At 42.9% G+C, this 17,073-nt stretch overlaps 1 protein-coding gene across 7 annotated transcripts in view; it reads right to left on the minus strand.

Moving 5' to 3' along the window:
• The window catches only part of trioa (trio Rho guanine nucleotide exchange factor a), a 72,686-nt gene that overhangs the window by 12,307 nt on the left and 43,306 nt on the right, over window positions 1-17,073 (minus strand). For 4 of the 7 annotated variants that reach the window (XM_047606051.1, XM_047606050.1, XM_047606049.1 and 1 more), the window contains exons 12-42: window positions 16,904-17,035; window positions 15,957-16,187; window positions 15,198-15,320; window positions 13,858-14,049; window positions 12,798-12,967; window positions 10,091-10,265; window positions 9,615-9,810; window positions 8,864-9,030; window positions 8,638-8,757; window positions 8,342-8,533; window positions 8,105-8,254; window positions 7,903-8,017; window positions 7,126-7,241; window positions 6,875-6,997; window positions 6,600-6,794; window positions 6,382-6,500; window positions 5,603-5,669; window positions 5,383-5,492; window positions 5,151-5,220; window positions 4,825-4,914; window positions 4,638-4,730; window positions 4,440-4,551; window positions 4,144-4,334; window positions 3,785-3,886; window positions 2,655-2,684; window positions 1,793-1,935; window positions 1,565-1,664; window positions 1,148-1,391; window positions 917-1,024; window positions 617-810; window positions 351-521 (exon numbers count right to left, since the gene is read on the minus strand). In XM_047606051.1, coding sequence (XP_047462007.1) covers window positions 351-521; window positions 617-810; window positions 917-1,024; window positions 1,148-1,391; window positions 1,565-1,664; window positions 1,793-1,935; window positions 2,655-2,684; window positions 3,785-3,886; window positions 4,144-4,334; window positions 4,440-4,551; window positions 4,638-4,730; window positions 4,825-4,914; window positions 5,151-5,220; window positions 5,383-5,492; window positions 5,603-5,669; window positions 6,382-6,500; window positions 6,600-6,794; window positions 6,875-6,997; window positions 7,126-7,241; window positions 7,903-8,017; window positions 8,105-8,254; window positions 8,342-8,533; window positions 8,638-8,757; window positions 8,864-9,030; window positions 9,615-9,810; window positions 10,091-10,265; window positions 12,798-12,967; window positions 13,858-14,049; window positions 15,198-15,320; window positions 15,957-16,187; window positions 16,904-17,035 — 4,341 coding nt within the window. The remainder of the gene's footprint in view (window positions 1-350; window positions 522-616; window positions 811-916; window positions 1,025-1,147; window positions 1,392-1,564; window positions 1,665-1,792; window positions 1,936-2,654; window positions 2,685-3,784; window positions 3,887-4,143; window positions 4,335-4,439; window positions 4,552-4,637; window positions 4,731-4,824; window positions 4,915-5,150; window positions 5,221-5,382; window positions 5,493-5,602; window positions 5,670-6,381; window positions 6,501-6,599; window positions 6,795-6,874; window positions 6,998-7,125; window positions 7,242-7,902; window positions 8,018-8,104; window positions 8,255-8,341; window positions 8,534-8,637; window positions 8,758-8,863; window positions 9,031-9,614; window positions 9,811-10,090; window positions 10,266-12,797; window positions 12,968-13,857; window positions 14,050-15,197; window positions 15,321-15,956; window positions 16,188-16,903; window positions 17,036-17,073) is intronic. The other 3 variants (XM_047606055.1, XM_047606054.1, XM_047606052.1) reach the window with 1 other exon arrangement.

The following is a 17,073-nucleotide window of genomic DNA, read 5'->3' on the forward strand; positions in this document are numbered from 1 at the left end:
TGAAACCAAAAACTAACAGCAAAGTGAAGGAAAAGAAGTGGAAGTGCTGAATCTACAGACATGCTTCAATAAAGTAAACAACAAATAAATAAAAAGTTACTCTAATCATATATCTAAAAAGATACTGGTTAGACACGAAAGTTACAAAATTTCACCCCGCTGGCTTCTTTGCACATTTTCATGTGCATATTATTTCAATTTATTTACTCTTTCAGTGTTTATGGTCCCATTTTATTTGTGACTTTCTAGGAAAATGAAAGTCTCTCTCTTTCTCTCATCATTCATCATCTTTGCTTGTCTACCTTCCTTTTTGTCTGAACCCCTTTTCTGTCCATCCCCACCATCCTCACCTTGTCATCCTGTGAGTCTGGCTGCAGCAGGCTATGCTGCTGGATGGCCATGGGTGGAGGCAGGGGAACTGAGTCAGCGCCCTCTTCACCCTCCTCCTCTCCACAGCTCTGCATTCCTGAAGAACTGGACTTTGACAAGGTACCGCTGGACAGGCCTTCATTACGAACCCTCTGCAACACACGAGGACAGCAAAGCAGACATGATCACACAGTAACTTCACAGCACTTCGAGGCGTCAGCGTGTCAAACAATCAGTGGCCACCCACCTCCTCCAACGTTTCATCCTGAGGGGTAGCAGCACTGTCGTCAGAGTCTTTCTGAGAGCCCATCGTCATCTCCCCGCTCTTCCTCACCTCACGGCTCTTCTTGTGTTTGTGGGCCAGCTTCTTCACGTGACCGTCTGCCTTGCCGCTGCTTAGCCGACGCACTGGACTGGTCAGCCATTTCCTTAATGTGTTACCTAGAAAATAAAAACAAAAAAAATACAAAGACCAAACTCAGATCTACACCTACATCAGATCTATGTCTACAGAATACAGGTCGAGACAGTTTTAAAGAGAGCCTACCTGGTCGCTTAGGTCCCGGTGACGTATGGGAGCCGATACCATGGCCGGGCTGGAGGGTGGCAGATGATCCTGGCATGATGGAGTCATTGCTGCACACTGACAATGTGTCTGTGTAAAACACAGCAATGGTTTATAATTAGATCTGTGACTTCTCCAAATTATCCATAAATTCCTGAAATGCAGAACACATACTGTATTCCTTCAAACCGACCATCCCACCATGCTCTGTACCTTTGTGGTTGAAAATGCCTTCCATCTCCATGGAGGACCTGGAATGGGCGATGCAGAGCATGGAGCAGGGCACCAGGCCCTCCTGAGCAGGAGAGCGGTCTGTGGTCCTGACCAGGCACCAGTCTGGCTTGTCATGACAACGCTCCAGAACCTCCACCGTCTGGCCGCGCCGCACCGTCAGCTCGTTGCTGTTGCTGGCCATGAAGTCATGTATCACCACCGTTAGCTCACAGCCACCAGAGAGCTGAGGACGAAAAATAACAATCACATAGACCTTACTTCCATGTCACATTTGTCCCAGGTGATGCATAAAAATAGCAGATGGTAAAAAAAAAAGGCTGAGATTGCATTATTCTTAGAACAGCAGAAAATGAGGAGGCAGGGCAAAACTCCTGGTCTGGTGCGGAGTGTTTTTACCTTGTCGCTGTCAAGTGTGTTCTGAGAGGTGCGTGATGCCAGAGAGATGGTGTCTGGTTGGCTACTGCCTTCACCCTGACTGTCCAGGTCCTCTCCGTCCCTAACAGAACCACACATGGTGAGTGAAAGGTCAACTCAGCTAAACTGAAGAGATGAAGATATTGATTGTGTTCTGTATGTTTTAGTGGTGCTCGTTATAGATCCAGAAGTCTGACTTGTCATGTTTACCTTCGTCCCTTGTGGTGCTTCGCTGTAGTAGCTTTGGGAATATGAATGGGCTCCTTGAGTGCCCCCCTTAGGTGAATGGTGCGCTCCTGGATCACCTCCCTGATGTGCTTGATCCAGTCTTGTTTGTTCTCAATACTGGACGCCTGTTATCAGTCAACAATGGGAAGAGTTAAAGAAAACTTAAAAGCGGTCAAAAAGGGAACTTGTTGGAATTCTTGTTTCACTCTGTTTCACACAAGTCTGAATTCATGTCTCATCATTTATTGATGTTAATTGGTGTGTGCATATATGGGCTCTTTCCAGCTGTGGAATCCTAAAACAGTGTTTCTCCACCTTTTTGGTCTGTTGTGCTGCCACACTCCTCTCAGCTGAATATCTACTCTAGTACTAGCTTTCAACTTTTATTCAATGCAAATTTCAGGCACCTATTTCAGCAGCACATGAAAAATATTTCAGCTATTTATTACTTTTTTAGTTAAGCTAAAAGTTTGGACAACAGCTTACTCATTATAGCTGTCTAATTTGACTTTAATTTACAATTATTTCAGCTGTAAATGCTCTACTTTAAACTTATCTGAAGACCTAATATGCTAACTAGACCTAACTAGACTGTTTAAATGAAACTGTAGATATGTTATTTTATTTTTTTCTAATTGGCTGTGCTCATTTAAACCCCCAGCATTTGCTATCTTTGACTCGGAATCACAAACACTGCATATTTTCCAGCCTTTCAGATCCCACATATGACACAGTGTTACAGTCCTCAGCTATTCAAGAGGAGCAAGGATGCAACTGCAAATACTTGCGTTTCAGACTTGTGAGAAATGGTTGAGGGCTGTGTTGTGGTTCAGTTTGTACTCACCATCGCTCCATGTTTGGATCCCTGACTTAGCTTTGAATTTAAAATATAAGATAGACAATTTCACTGGTCTGGCTTGAGTTAAGGTACAGGACATTTTTTTTACACTGACAAAATGGTTTTGACATGATAGAAATACACAACACTGTAATGAAGGCCAATTAAATGTGAAGCAGATCTCAATGGATCTATGTGTGTAAACATGTGTAGTTAGTGGTGAGACACTGAATTTACAATGCATATACCACATGACTGCTTCTCAGTGGTTAGTTTGGGATTCAACGAGTCGTAACGCTCTGTTCTGAATGTGTTAGGAATGTGGTTTCATGCTGTTCCAACGGCTGACACAAATCTGAATCTATCTGTGGCAGGATTCAACAGGGAAACACAGAAGATATCTCATAATGGGGGCTTCACAATTGATTAAATAAAATGATGTATCTTATGTCAATACGTTAGAGATGCATGATCTCTGGTCACTGATAAAGCGGCTGCGAGGAGCCAGGAAGGGAGGTGGTGGGCGTTCACCAGTGGATCAGTGTCACCAGCGTTGGTGGAAGCATGTCAGCCCACATAGAGAAGTAGAGATACAAACATCCACAGAAAACACAGCCCCAGAAACACACACATGTGCTTGTGTTTGTTAACAGATGGAACAAAGCAGGATTGTACCAAAAGACGGAGGATGGCAGAAAGAGATGGACAGAAGACGGAGGAAAAGAAGCAAGAAATCAAGGACACAGAGGAGTGATTAAAGAAAGCTCCTCAGCCACTTTGAAGCTGCTCATGCAATTAAACGAAACACCAGAGGGCACAGGAAGTACAAGAGAGAATATAAGATGAAATATAGAGAGGTCTGAATCTGAACAGAGGAAAAACAACTGGGTTTAACTGATATCGTTCTCATTTAGCCAGAAAATTCATCCCCATCATGTACTGATGGACCGAATGTTCACACATTACCATGGAAGTGTGTTTTATCACATAATCATCATATAAATTCAAAATATTTGAATGTTCATTGATAGTATCCTGGCTTTTAGGTCCCATTTCTGGGTTGTGTCTTTGACAACATATCAGTCCAACATTAAAGGAGATTCCAGAAAAATTAAAAGAGATGGAATTTGTTTTACCTTGAGCACTATCTTGTTGTCAGAGGTTGGGGTTCGTCCCAACCATAAAGCAAACTTACAGGGGTCTCCCTCAACGTGCTCGGTCACCCCCAACTCTGACGTCTGTGGAAAAAGAAAGATAAGATGAGAAGATTCCATCCAGCATGTATGAATGTCTTAGAAAAAGGTCAGATTGACACTGTAAGACAGAGGTCTTTATCTAGACCTATGCTTCAGTATAAAGAACATGTAGTAAAAGACAACACCAATCATCAAAAACTGTTTTCAAGAACGTATATTAAAAAAAAGCATGTTGTTCTTGATTCACTGAAGGTAGTCACACAAAAGACATGTGATGAAAACTTTCACCATCTACTCACAAAGAGTTTGCTCTTGTAGATGTATTTGCTCCTGCCATTGGAGTCCTTGACCTCCTTGCTGAAGACGAGAGACATCTCAAAGAGGAAGAGATGGCGCTCTCGACCCTTACGGATCAGAGTCTTTGGATCCCAGACCTGGAATGAATCCTGGAGAATAAGCTCACCCTGCGTCTCGATGTTTTCATCAAATCCTGGAGGAAAGAGGGGAAACTACCATGAGATTTTGTTCTAAAAGCAGCACACTCCCTAATATGTATTTGGATAAATAGTTGGAATCTGACAGAAGGGCTGATCACCTTCCAGCATAGAGAGGTGCATGGCATCATTGGCTTTCTTGGGAACACTGAGCATCACCTCCAGGCCATCCTTTATCTCTCCTTTACCCTCTTCGCAGCATGTCAGCAGCTCCTAAAAGCATTGAGATAGTGGAAACCATGACAACAGGCACCATGGAGATGGACACCACAGCCGTGAGATTTGCTACGATGAGTTACCTTCAGCAGAAGCTGATACTTGGTGATTCTCTGCACTGGCTTGATCAGATAGGAAGAAATGGAGTTGGCCAGACGGTGCCGTTGTTGAATTTCCTGGCGTAAACAAGCACAGAGAGAAGGACAGTGATGTGACTGTAAGCAACACAGACTAATCAGTTTCGCTTTAATGGCCGAAGAGGTCACTCACATCAAAGTAGTTGCCAGCGTGTTCTAAAATGAGTTGGGTGGAGTCAGGTTTGTTCTTACAGTAGTTCACGTACATCTGGAACTTGTCAGCCTTTAAGAAGAGAGACCCTGGTTATATGACAGTTACTACAGCATTAAGTACATTTGATGAAGTCAGCCAATTATACTTCAAGTCTACAATCTGTAGATTGATGATTAGTGTACACAGCATCATTTACTCAAGAGAACAAACAATCAGCATTCCAGCAAATCTAAATGTCTAAATGTTGATATACATATTTATATTGAGGTCTGAGGAAACCCAGAAACAGTGAATCAGTGCCATACCCATGTGACAAAGCAATGCCCAACATCCTCAGGTAGCTGCTCATATTTCTCCAACTCTTTAAGAAAGATGCTGAAACAAAACAAAGACACTGATTGGTACGTGTAAAACAGGATGTTGAACTGTGCTTCAAAACATAACCTATATGACTGAGAATAAGAAGTAATTTTGAATTACAGTTTGCTCTTTTAAATGTGATTTTACATAAATGGACCTAAGTCCTAAGAGTCTCACTTGTGGTGGAATTCGTAAAGGTCTTGCATGTTTCCAAAGATGATGTGCTCCTTGTTGATGATTCCTGGAGGAATTTCCTCAACCCCACTGGTCATCTCCCACAGATAGGTCTGTGTGGAGAAAAGAAGATCAGAGATTTTAAATAAATAAATAAGAAAAACTAAACAGATTCTTATACATTTAGTTTGGCGTGGAAAACAGGCTGTGAAGCTTAACTTACATCCATGCACTCCCGCAGGTCTCGCACGTAAGCCTTTTCTGTCTGAATCAGCTCTGCCATGATGAACCTGGAGACACACAAAAACAGACGCATGCACAAATTAGCAATTTTCATACTGTCCTCATTCAAACAATGAAAAATTACATCAATCACTCCCACTCAGCCTGCCATTTACACTAACAAATAATGAAAGAGTTACAGGCCACAAACTTGACCAGCTGCGAATGACTGAAAATAATAATTTGTGCTGCTCGTATAAAATGACACATGCTCCTTTTCCTGTGCACTACGCGTGGAGTCATTGGTTCTCTGATGAAGCTCGACTGTTGTGTCTGCAGTTCTTGTGCTGGCGCAGCAGAGAAGATGCTGAGGAAGTTGAAATCCCACATATCCATTATGTATATACATTTAGTTTACTGGACTCTCCCATTCAAAACCACTTTCAGCTACTGAGCACGCAGCGGCTCAGCGTCGGCATTGATAAAGAAGACATCCCGCTTCTCCACTGCGTATTTTGGGCCCTGAGCCATTAACTGAATTGCTATTGGTTTAGGGCATAAAACATCTCTTCAACAGGAGGGAAGAATGCTGACGTGCCGCTAGTTTATAGTTTATAGGTTTAGCACACACACTGAGAGCTGCTTTTTAGCTGATAAATGCCATTTTCATTTAGCACCTATCAGTCAACTAGTTATCTTATAACTCAATGTATGTTTTGAAAATGTTTATCTTCACTTCAAGTCTATTAATTTGCAACGTAAACAGGAAAGGTGACATACTCCTTTCTGCGCGCTGACTTGCGTTTCTCCTCATTTAGCTCGTGGGCAGCAGCATCTCTCAGTTTGACCTCTGACCCTGGAGCTGTGGCTGGGATGATGTCCAACTGGAGATCCTTGCTCTGACACAGAAAGGAATAAAGAAGAGATAAGATGTTTAAATCATAATGATAGAGATCAAGGGAGAAGGGAGAATGTGCATTAGCTGAGTATCCACGTACTGCTTTGTTTGAGTCTGAGGAGATGCCCAGCGCTTTCTCCAGACTGCAGCGGTACTTGTCCATGCGCAGGGAGAAGTCTCGGTAACGTTTGTCAACAGCCGTCACCCACTTTTTGATCTCCCCAGCGTGACTGTGGCCTTTCTCACAGAAGCCATCAGCCAGCTGGATTAGCAGCTTCACACGCTCCTTGGTTTGCTACAAGAAGAGGAGCTGAATGAGTCGGCATTCGCACACATACATGTACATACTCATTTGTGTTTGTTTGCAAGCCCGACCTTAGCAGTTATGTGGAAGTCCTCATGCTCCTTCAGCAGTTCCTGTGTGTGATGGATACTGGAGCCAGTGGATGTGTGTGTGGACAGGTAAAACTCCCCGGTGTCATGAATCCACTCCAGGGCCTTGATGCACACACAGGTGATGCATGTTATTTTATTATGAGATGACATGAAAACCAAATGTGTGTCACTGAATCACTTCAGCTGTCTTTAGTAAGACACAGTAAAATGGACTGTGTGTGTCTATGTACCTGCTTGGCGCTGCGTTCAAACACCACATACTGCTGACACTGGTCCAGTCGTCGTTTCCTCATCGTCCAGAAGTGAAGAACACGATTCTCTCTCTGCAGTAGCTCATTGAGAATGTCTAAACACAGGAAAAGAGACAGTTGGGCAATCACGCCAAAACTTTGTTGCTTTATTCCGAGATAAATGTGAATTAAAAAAAAATGTATCAGCTCATGTCCATGTACTCAGTCTGAACTGTGATAAGCAACAATGCAAGTCATTTCATGGAAACTCTGCTGGAACACGGAATTCTTCCCATTCTTTTATCTTGGTTTGCTGCACCTTCACAGACCTGTCAACTACTAATGTCCGATAATATCAGCCCTCCAATATTATCGGCCGATTTAAGGATAAAAAATGTCTGGAGATATTGGTATCAGGATACAAGTGCGCGCTTGATGCCGTATTACAACGACAACAAGAACAACAAGTGCATGGCTAGCTGTGACTAACAAGCTGGCTCAGTCTCTGGTTTAAAATTACGTGGGGAAAAAGAAACAGGGCCTTCATATAGGCATTTGTGAATGCATCCAGTAGGGCATCACAATAAAATTAGGCATATTGTGTTAATTCCGAAAAGAGATACAGTGCACACATCAGTATCGATAGATAACGGAAGCAGAAATGAAGAGAGAGATTAGTTTTAGGTGCTGCCCACTTGGTCATCAACATTCATGTGTTCTCAATTACAACACGTAGTGTTGAGGTGTAAGAGCCAGCACCATCTTCAGCGTACTCACTTTTGACCTGCTGTTCTGGTGCTTTGACGTGGCTCAGCATCCCAGGCATGTTGACACTGTTCCTGTGCATGTACTTGAGGAAGACGTCTGCGTTTCTTCTGGCCAGAGTGCACGCCTGAAATATTAAACACACACTCAGATCAGACCAACAGTATACAACTTTCTTTCAGTTTGATTCAGAATTTCTGTGGTTGTATGTTACCTTGAGGAAGGCCTCCTTCTGCTCCAGGTGTTTGCTGATCATGGGAGTGACATGGTCTGACTCACAGTTGGGTCCCAGTTTGTCGGCTCCTCCACACCAGTCCTCCTCTCTCTTATACTCTTGCTCCAGGCTTTCCAACACACTACACACCTTTTCAGAGAAACACACTCAGTCAGTCACACTGTGCTGTGGATTAGCCAGGAAACAGAAATAGTCAAACTGAATCAGGTCTCCCACCTGCTCAGAAGTCTTGTAAAAGGCCACTGATGCATTAACCAGCTTGAGCCGGTCCTCCATCTTGAGCATGAGCTGCTGCCAGTGGGAGGCCACGCTCTCTGCGCAGTCTCTGATCAGATCCATGTCGTAGTGGTTGGCCTGGAGCAGAGCCTCTGCCTTCTGCTGAACCTGCAGGGCACTCTGGTGGGTCTTCTGCAGTGAGGGCAGAGGCAGAGAAAGACAGGGGTTATGAAAAGCAATTAACAGACTTCTGACTTTGCATTACAGGATGATGGGAAGTTCAAACACTTTGTCACCTCAATAGCATGCTGAAACTGTTCGTGCTCTTTTTGCAGCTGTTCAGCTTCCTGCAGGGAGCTGGCTGTTATTAGACCAGCATTCAGCATGGACTCTCCATTACGAATCCAGCCAAGCACCTGGAAAAAAAGAGGAACTCGAATGTCATCAAACTCAGACTCCCTGGTAGACTGCTGTTACAGTCTTAGCCTGCAGATGGCGCCTTGCTGCAGATATGCATCTTACCTGCTTGACTTCAGCCTGCAGGTGTCTCAGCTGCACACACTGCTCCAGGTGCCTGCGGTGCTGCTCTGCTGCTAAGTCCAGCTCTTGCTGCTTTTCATGGAGGAACTCCAGCAGGTCTTGAACCCGTGTGGCCATGTCAACATCCCGATCACACAGCAGTTCCACACCTGGAGGGAAGACACACAAGCATATTAGTTCTGGACAAACACAGCAGACCTGTATCTATGTCAGCTGCACTTCTGTCTGACATTCCCAGCCTATAATTATTTGCAATTTACGCCTGATAGTTAATTATTAGTCACATTTGTCTTAATTTTGTAAATGATATTTATCCCCAAGATAATGACTGCTCTGTGTTCGATACACGAGGCGTGATGTAACCATTCCTTGTGCTGTTTTACAGAGCACCTATTAACATGTGAGATCACCGGTGAGTTATTATAGTTGGTGAGTGGGTGCCTCTCATCACAAACACTGACTGAATCTGAACCACGACACCTACACAATATCAATATTAAACTAATGGAGCCAACACAGAAATCTGTGCAGCAACAATGAACATTAGTTATTGTTTTAACACTCAGCTGGATGAAGGCTGGTGACCAGGAAAGTCAAGGAATGTGAAAGACAGTCTGCGTCCTTCCAGTTTAACACACCTAATGGCAAACACAGCTACAGCGTTGTCTCTGAAAGGCCAGTACATACCCTGGATAGACTGTTACTTTAAATTGAGCCTGAGGAGGGAACTCACCCGAAGCCTGGACTTCGTTGACGTATTGCAGCAGCTCCTGTCCCTGGTGGATGACATCGAAGGTGAGGTTGTTCATGGTCAGGGCTTTGTCAGCGTGGTGCTGCAGCCTCTGCTCAGCCAGCGTCAGGTCCTCCGTGTCGAAATCATTCATCTGACCTGTCAGCTCCTCGTTCCATGACTCCAGGTCAGAGATAATCTATAGAAGGACAGCAAAATGTATTTAAAACAATGCTTGTAGTAGAGAATTCCTAAAGCTTTCTCAAGGAGATTCATTTATGGTGTGCTTGTTAGACTTGAGGAAGGCAGCCCAGTGTTGTGATATACTTCTTATTATGTTGAGGATATCCCTTGATATAAAGTCTAAATGAAAAATCCTTTCTCATTGTCTTAAACTTAATTCAGTTTTTGACCTTACTTTACATACTAGAGGTAAAATTCTAAGACTTTCGCACATTTAAACCCACACATTGACTCACATCAATGGCATCCCTCTCAAAGATGCGGAGCTGCAGGAAGAGCTCCAATTTGATCTTCCTCTCCTGGAAGAGCTCCTCCATCTGTGCCTGGGCCTCGTCCAGCTGCTGGAGGACGCTCTCGATGTGGTTGATGGAGCTGTTGTGGGGCGTCTTGTTGCTGGAGATGGCAGAGTCCCTGGAACAGAAAGATGCAATTAAGTAATAAGTCGTGAGATGCAGTACGGTGCACTTAACATAAATAACTAAATAAATAAATAAAAACAGCTATAGAGAAAGTGTGGGTAAAATGCCAAGCGGACTTAACTGCTCCTAAATCTGCTTTAAAGTTCGCACAGATTAAATGTGGTGCAGAGATGTGCAAACTGAAAACACATTTAAAACATACATTTTGACTAGGACTGCTTCTCTCTCAGGTTTACATTTGGACACTGAACTTAAAAGAGAGGGAAAAAGTCCTTGATTCAAGAGAAACACTGTTTAACACTCAACTTGCATGGATTTAGTTAATGTCAAGCACTTACACGCACGTCTTACATATTCTCTTATAGTCAGTTTCTGTTCTAAACCCACTTCTGAGTACGTCAAGCTACGTTCTTTATGAAACGTAGACTAAGTAACATAACAATGTGAAATACCACAGTGTTTGGAGCTACGTGCTGGTTCCACAGGAAGCTTGCATTTAAAAGTTGTCAATGTGTCTCAGAAGATACTGCGTCACTAAATGTTTTAATGTCATTATCCACATTCACTTATTCTATTCCGCCTTCCTTTTGAAAATAGATCCATAATTAAGTAGATACTAGAGCTCAGATATAGGTATGCTTGGGAGCTTGCTTGTTTGATTGACATGTGTGGTCTGGAATGATTGACAAGCTGTTGTTGGGTTCTCAGTTTGATCCACCCCTCACTCCTCCCCAACTCCTCCCTCTTGTCAAAATATGGCCGCTTCTAGCTTCAAAAAATGGCAACAGCTAAATGTCTGTCTCAAGGCTTCAAAACGGTAGTCCACAAAACACAGGGTGGCATCTCCATGGATACATCCATCTTTTATATACAGTCTATAGAGACTGAGAGGAATTCAAAATGTCACAGAAAGACAGAAAAAAAATCACAATTTTATTACACAACATACACTGTTCACCAACAGCATTAAAACCACTGACAGGATGAGTGATCATCTTGTGACAATTCAATGTTCTCCTGGGAAATTTTTGGACCCGGCATTTGTGTGGATGTTGTTTAGACCAGGCACCCCCACCCCATAACAATGAGCTCCAGCAGGATGCAGCCTCACTAGTTCCCAAACTGATCAAATATCTGTGGGCTGATCCACAGAGGCCCCTCCTCTCAACCCATAAAACCCAAAGGCCCCCAATAACAACACTCTGCTCACAGTGACCACAGGACACCCTCAGAAGACACATGTCCATTCTCTGATGAGTCGCTGTTTCAGACGCACAAGGGAGACCTACACAATATTAGGCAGGTGGTCATAATGTTATACTTGAATGATGTAATTATCATTTGCCTCCATATGATCTAATAATTAAATGAATAAACTGTGTCTAGTCTAATCTATTAATTCCAATAAATTGCTTATTGAAAAGATCTCCATGAACACTGACTGGCTCTAGTGGATAACATAGGATTAATAAAAGCGTACACACAACCTAAAAAAGGGTTTAAAAAAAAAAAAAGAGTAGTAAACTGAAACAGGCCATGCAGATTCTGATTCATCGGTCCGATCAGATGCACACATGCAGACCCAGACAGCAGTGAAACGTATGTATGAATAAGCAAGGACAGGGGAGGTCAGGTGAGCTCTGATTGGCTTCAGGTTGATCAATTAGTGAGATGTGAGAGATGATCCCCTACACACATACTCACGACTGCAGGTTTGCACACATACAGTTCAGTCTTGCACACATAAGCAGGAGGTGTGTGGAGTTATAGTTGCCTCCCTGGGAGACTGCCATGCAATCTGACACGCGTTTATAAATGCAGTCTTATGTAAGAATTCACTGTGGAGCCAATACACCAGGGAGCGAGCTATGGAGGGAAGAAAAAGACACTGAGGAAAAAGGGGGTGGACAAGCAGAGAGAAGAAGATGGACTGGATCATCCTCTGCATACAGACAAAGCAAGAGAACGAGGGTCAATCGCATCCACTTATCCAACACCCTTTGTCAGCTTTTTTTTGGGTTTTCAAATTTACACGCATGAATTTAACTCCTTTAAGTGTTTAAACAGTGATACAGATTTGTATCCCAAATCTGTCCCTGTTTAAAATGACCCGCCAACGCTCTACTGAGGAGAGGAAGACCATGTATGTATGCATGTATGAATGAATGTATGTAGATATTTTAATGTTGCTAGTGGGCTCAAAGGGTTTTATTTTTGGCCATAACGTGCACAATTCTCATTGGTTCCTTAGTTACTTGCTTTAACAGACAGTCGTTTGCAGGTGGCATTGGACTGAAATCAGAAGTGAATTTTTTGTTTGGTTTCATATCACTTTTTTAGTTAATTTTTAGTTTCTTTTTCAATGTAGGTTTTAATGAATCTCTTACTTTATAGTAAGAAATTAATGCTTTTTAGTAAGAAGAGGAAAACAGATGAGGCATTACATCCAGAGCTTCAAGTTTAAAATTAAACTTTGTGGCTCTGAATTCCTTTCCGAGTGGTTACTTTGTTCACTGGTCTCTACCTGAGCTGCTGGATGAGATCCTCTCCCTCCTTGATGACGTTGACTGTGACCTGTAGTGTGGTCTGCTGCTGTTGGCCGAATCGTTTGATCAGGTCCTGGACGGCCTCCACTGACTCGGCATACACGTCGTCCAGCAGCTCCTTCTGGAGCTCCTCCAGCCATGTCCACAGCTACAGGAGGAGAGGTGGAGGAGAGGTGGAGGAGAGGCGTCAACGTTCGTCACTTCTAATGTTATGCTCTCAGTTATTCTGGTAAATGTCATATGCTGTATATACAGTAGGTAGGCTTGTGTGAAGTCTCACTCTGTTAATATTAAAACGCATCATACATGTTTGTTGGTGTGACGCCCACACTGGACTCAACCACCCAAGTTCTCACTCTGATCACACAACAGCAATGAAACAACAAGCAACACAAATCAGGCATTGGTTCAACCGCTACAAAAAGTCAATGACTGACTTTTACAGAGGCCACTTCAGTCAATACATTTTATGATCAGATTACTAACATTAATATTGAACGAGAGGTCGGCCGATACATTGGGCCGATATTTGTGTTTTTGACTGGTATCGGCATTGCGGGTACATATCTATATATTTTATTTTCTGGCAAGATTTATAGACATGCATCCACAGGCAGCCCTGTGCTGCTGGGGACACTTTGGACCCTGCAGCCCATACATTGCCCCTCCCCCACTAGCAGAATGCATGCTCTTTTTACCTGTTTATTTTTTTATGCATAAGTGCATTAAATATTCTTTAACTTCAATAAATATTTATGTTTTTGGTTAAATTAAGACTTGTAACGTTTGTTGTCATTGTGTCATTTTTGGATGGAGGGAGAAAAAGCAACATGGGCTCCAAATATCAGCTCAGAAAAATCTGCTGCACGTATCAGCTATCGGCCAATTTAACATTTAACACGTTTGATTAATCAAACACAAAATGCACACCTAGTCCACTTCATCTAGTATTTATTTCCCTCATGCTCAGAAAACACTCATCCACACAAGCACACAGCCCACCATCCACTTCAACCTTACATCATCCTCTTTGCCCACCTCTTTGACGTGCGTGTGGAAGGCGACAGACATATCCAGCAGGACTTTGCGCTGCTCCACGCGGCGAACAAAGTCTTGGATTCTGTCCTCAAGCTGGTGGGCGGCCTGGTAGATCTCCTCTGGGTCGCACTCTCCCGTCTGGGCCAGCTGCTCGGCCGCCTCCAGCAGCTTGTCGGCATTGGTGTACGTATTCTACACCGGGTCCAGGGACACAACGGAGAGATGGATTAGCTTGAGACCACAACACGTTTTTGAGGACAAGCAAATGAGCAGAGAGAGAAAAACCACGGAGGCAGGGACTAAGTGAAAAACAGGATATGTAGAAGGCGAGTGCATTGATGAAGTGAATGATAGCACAGCTAAGCAGAGACAATCAGTGAGAGGAAATAGAGACAGAAAGAGGGTGAAAGTGAGATAAAGGCAAATATACAGAAACAAGAAATAGAAGCAGCTGACTATATTAAGGTGGGATGATAACCAATACACTAATATTTGCACATTAAAGCTGATCAGTAATGATAGACATTTTAGCAGAGCTGTGGCAGAAGTGTTCAGAAATTTTGTCAAGAGTTAGGATTAGAGTAATAATGTGCAATACTATGGTACAGCTATAGGTGCTGTAGTACTATATCTCACAATTTAAACAGTATTTAACTGAAGCGTGACGTTATGTCCTTTAAGTGCATTTTATTTCAAACATTTGTGATATGTTCATGCTAAATTACTTTATATCTAATATTATCGATTAATATATATATAATGTTATCATTATATATAATAATATATTAATTGATTTTTATTTATTACGATACACCGATTAATATATCTCTCTCTCACAAGCAGAGAAGTTGCAACCATTAGCATAAAATGTATTTTTAGGCTAAAGGAATTTCTTAAAGACAACCTGGTGGCTATGTCTTAAAGCAAAACTGTCTAACCTGGTCAACAGCAAGGAAAAGCTGGGAACATGCTAGAAGCTAAAGTTTTCTGTAACAGCAGCATCTATGGAATATTTGCTGCAAGCAGAAATTTCTACATAATATTAGCATTTTGCTACCAGAAACACCTAGATACTGCAAATAACACTGACGACTAGCCACCCTCGGCTACTGGTTACAAAGGCCATTTATTTACTGCAGGAGAAGTTATTTTTGCCATAGACCATCTCAGAAATTCAACTGGCTAAAATGATCACTCATTAGGAAACCAACTGATTAAATGATTGTGATGATTAAAAAAAATACCCGGCCTCACAGCGTGTGATATTTACACATCATAAAAGATCATTTTCAACATAGACATGGCGTGGCTAAACCTGGCAGGCACGGACAGGAACCTACCTGTGCCACTTCCTCAAAGTCCTCGTGGCGTTTCTGCAGAGCTCGTGCTCGGTGAAGGGACTTCCCCACACCTGTGTGTTTGCTGAGGAAGGCCTCGCCATGGTTTTCTATCCAGTCCAAAACCTGTGCAGAGAGGCAAAACAAAAGAGGAAAAGCTGGGAAAAAAGTGACCACAGGGGGGCGCTCTGAAGCGCTAAATGCACCGCAAGTGTTGGTGATCAAACTGTGTGTAATAAGAGCAGAGGAATGACAGAAATAATGATTAGTATTATTGTGTGAGGCATTGCTTGGAGCCTTTCCTTACACACCCCTCCCCGCACTTTGTCCTTCACAGCATTAACTGAGGAGCAGCATCTGCGTGGACATATGACCCAGTTCAGTTGCCATAGCAACAGTTGCCATGTCAACACACAGGCATACCCACGATTTTTGGACACTAAGCAACTGTATTACCATACTGGAGCATTTGATTATAGCATGCTCCTTGTAGTTACTGCAATCCTTTATTCTGCAGAAAACATTTACATATCCATGGCGACATGCGATGAATGATTCCGAAAAAGTTCAGCCAACTTGCTCAAGGGCATCTCGACAGGAATCAAGACTGGTGTTCAAACCCTATAATAAGTTTAGATTCCTTCTTCAGCAGAACAAACGTGACATTTTCACATCACTGTCTGCCCCCTCACATTATGCAGAGGAAATTAAATCTGGTTCATGTGTTGGTCCAAATGTGTGCACACATATATAATGTGTTACCTGCTGGACATCCTGCTGAAAGACGCAGAGCTGCAGACGCTGGTGCAGTCGCACTTTACGGTGCTGCCAGATGTTCTCCAGCTGTCTCTGGTGATGTAGCACTTCGTGGATGATGTCCAGTACGTGGTGCACCGCCTTGGAGTAGTTTGCTGTTGCCGTCAGCGAATCAGCACCGCCCGGGGTCAGAGGTCGCTGTAGTTTGTCCAATAGTGCTTTTCCATCTTGGCTCACCTGAAGTTACAAAATTTGCCGTCATATTATATTATTTTTACTATATAAACAACAAATATAACTGTGCATGTACTTGCATCAGTACGCTTCATATTCAACTTAATCTTGAAATTTTATCAGCAAACTGTGTGGACAGCTGCCTGGGAAAGCACCCACTGCTGCCGTTATATTTAGAAATGATAAAATGAAAGCGCAGCATAAGAGGAATTAAGGAATTAGTGCCGCTGTTATTTCTGTAACTGTACAGTAGTATTTCCTGAAGTCAGTGGCAGAGTAAAAAAACAATCATTTATTTTTTTAATTAGATTTGTAATGCTTAGTTGTACTGTGTAGAGGTTCTCTGGGCAAAGTTTTATTGTGAATTTAGAGGCAACTTGGAGTAATCTTAAGAATATGAAGGTTTATTTTTTTCAGAATATGAAAGCTGGTCTGTGGTCACTCCGTTGGGAACTGATGCATAAAGGTGGAGAGAAGAGCAACAGCAACGTAGTCATACATGTCCTCTGAGCACCGTGGAGTTGAATTTGCTTACAGCATAAGGGCTCCGATTGGTTGGAGGACTATCCAGTTGTGTGTGGAGGTATTCAGATTACATAACTCTAAATCTGGCAAATCAAACTGTGAGAGTTTTTCAGCTGAGCATCCCTGCCTAACCCTGTACAATGACACCAGCTCACTCAAGCATCTTTGTTTCACATGAGTATTAGTGATGTTACCTCAGAGTATGCGGCAGTGATGTGTTCGTACAGGCCTTGGTGATGGTGGATGGCGTCTTCAAGGTCTTGCAGCTCGGACGGCAAATCCACCTCACCGCACGCCTTACACCACGAGTCCACGTTACTCATGTACTGCAGGGGAAGAAGCGTACATATGAAGCATTTCACAT

Source organism: Mugil cephalus, chromosome 14, assembly GCF_022458985.1.
Source record: "Mugil cephalus isolate CIBA_MC_2020 chromosome 14, CIBA_Mcephalus_1.1, whole genome shotgun sequence".
NCBI classification, from domain to species: Eukaryota; Metazoa; Chordata; class Actinopteri; order Mugiliformes; family Mugilidae; genus Mugil; species Mugil cephalus.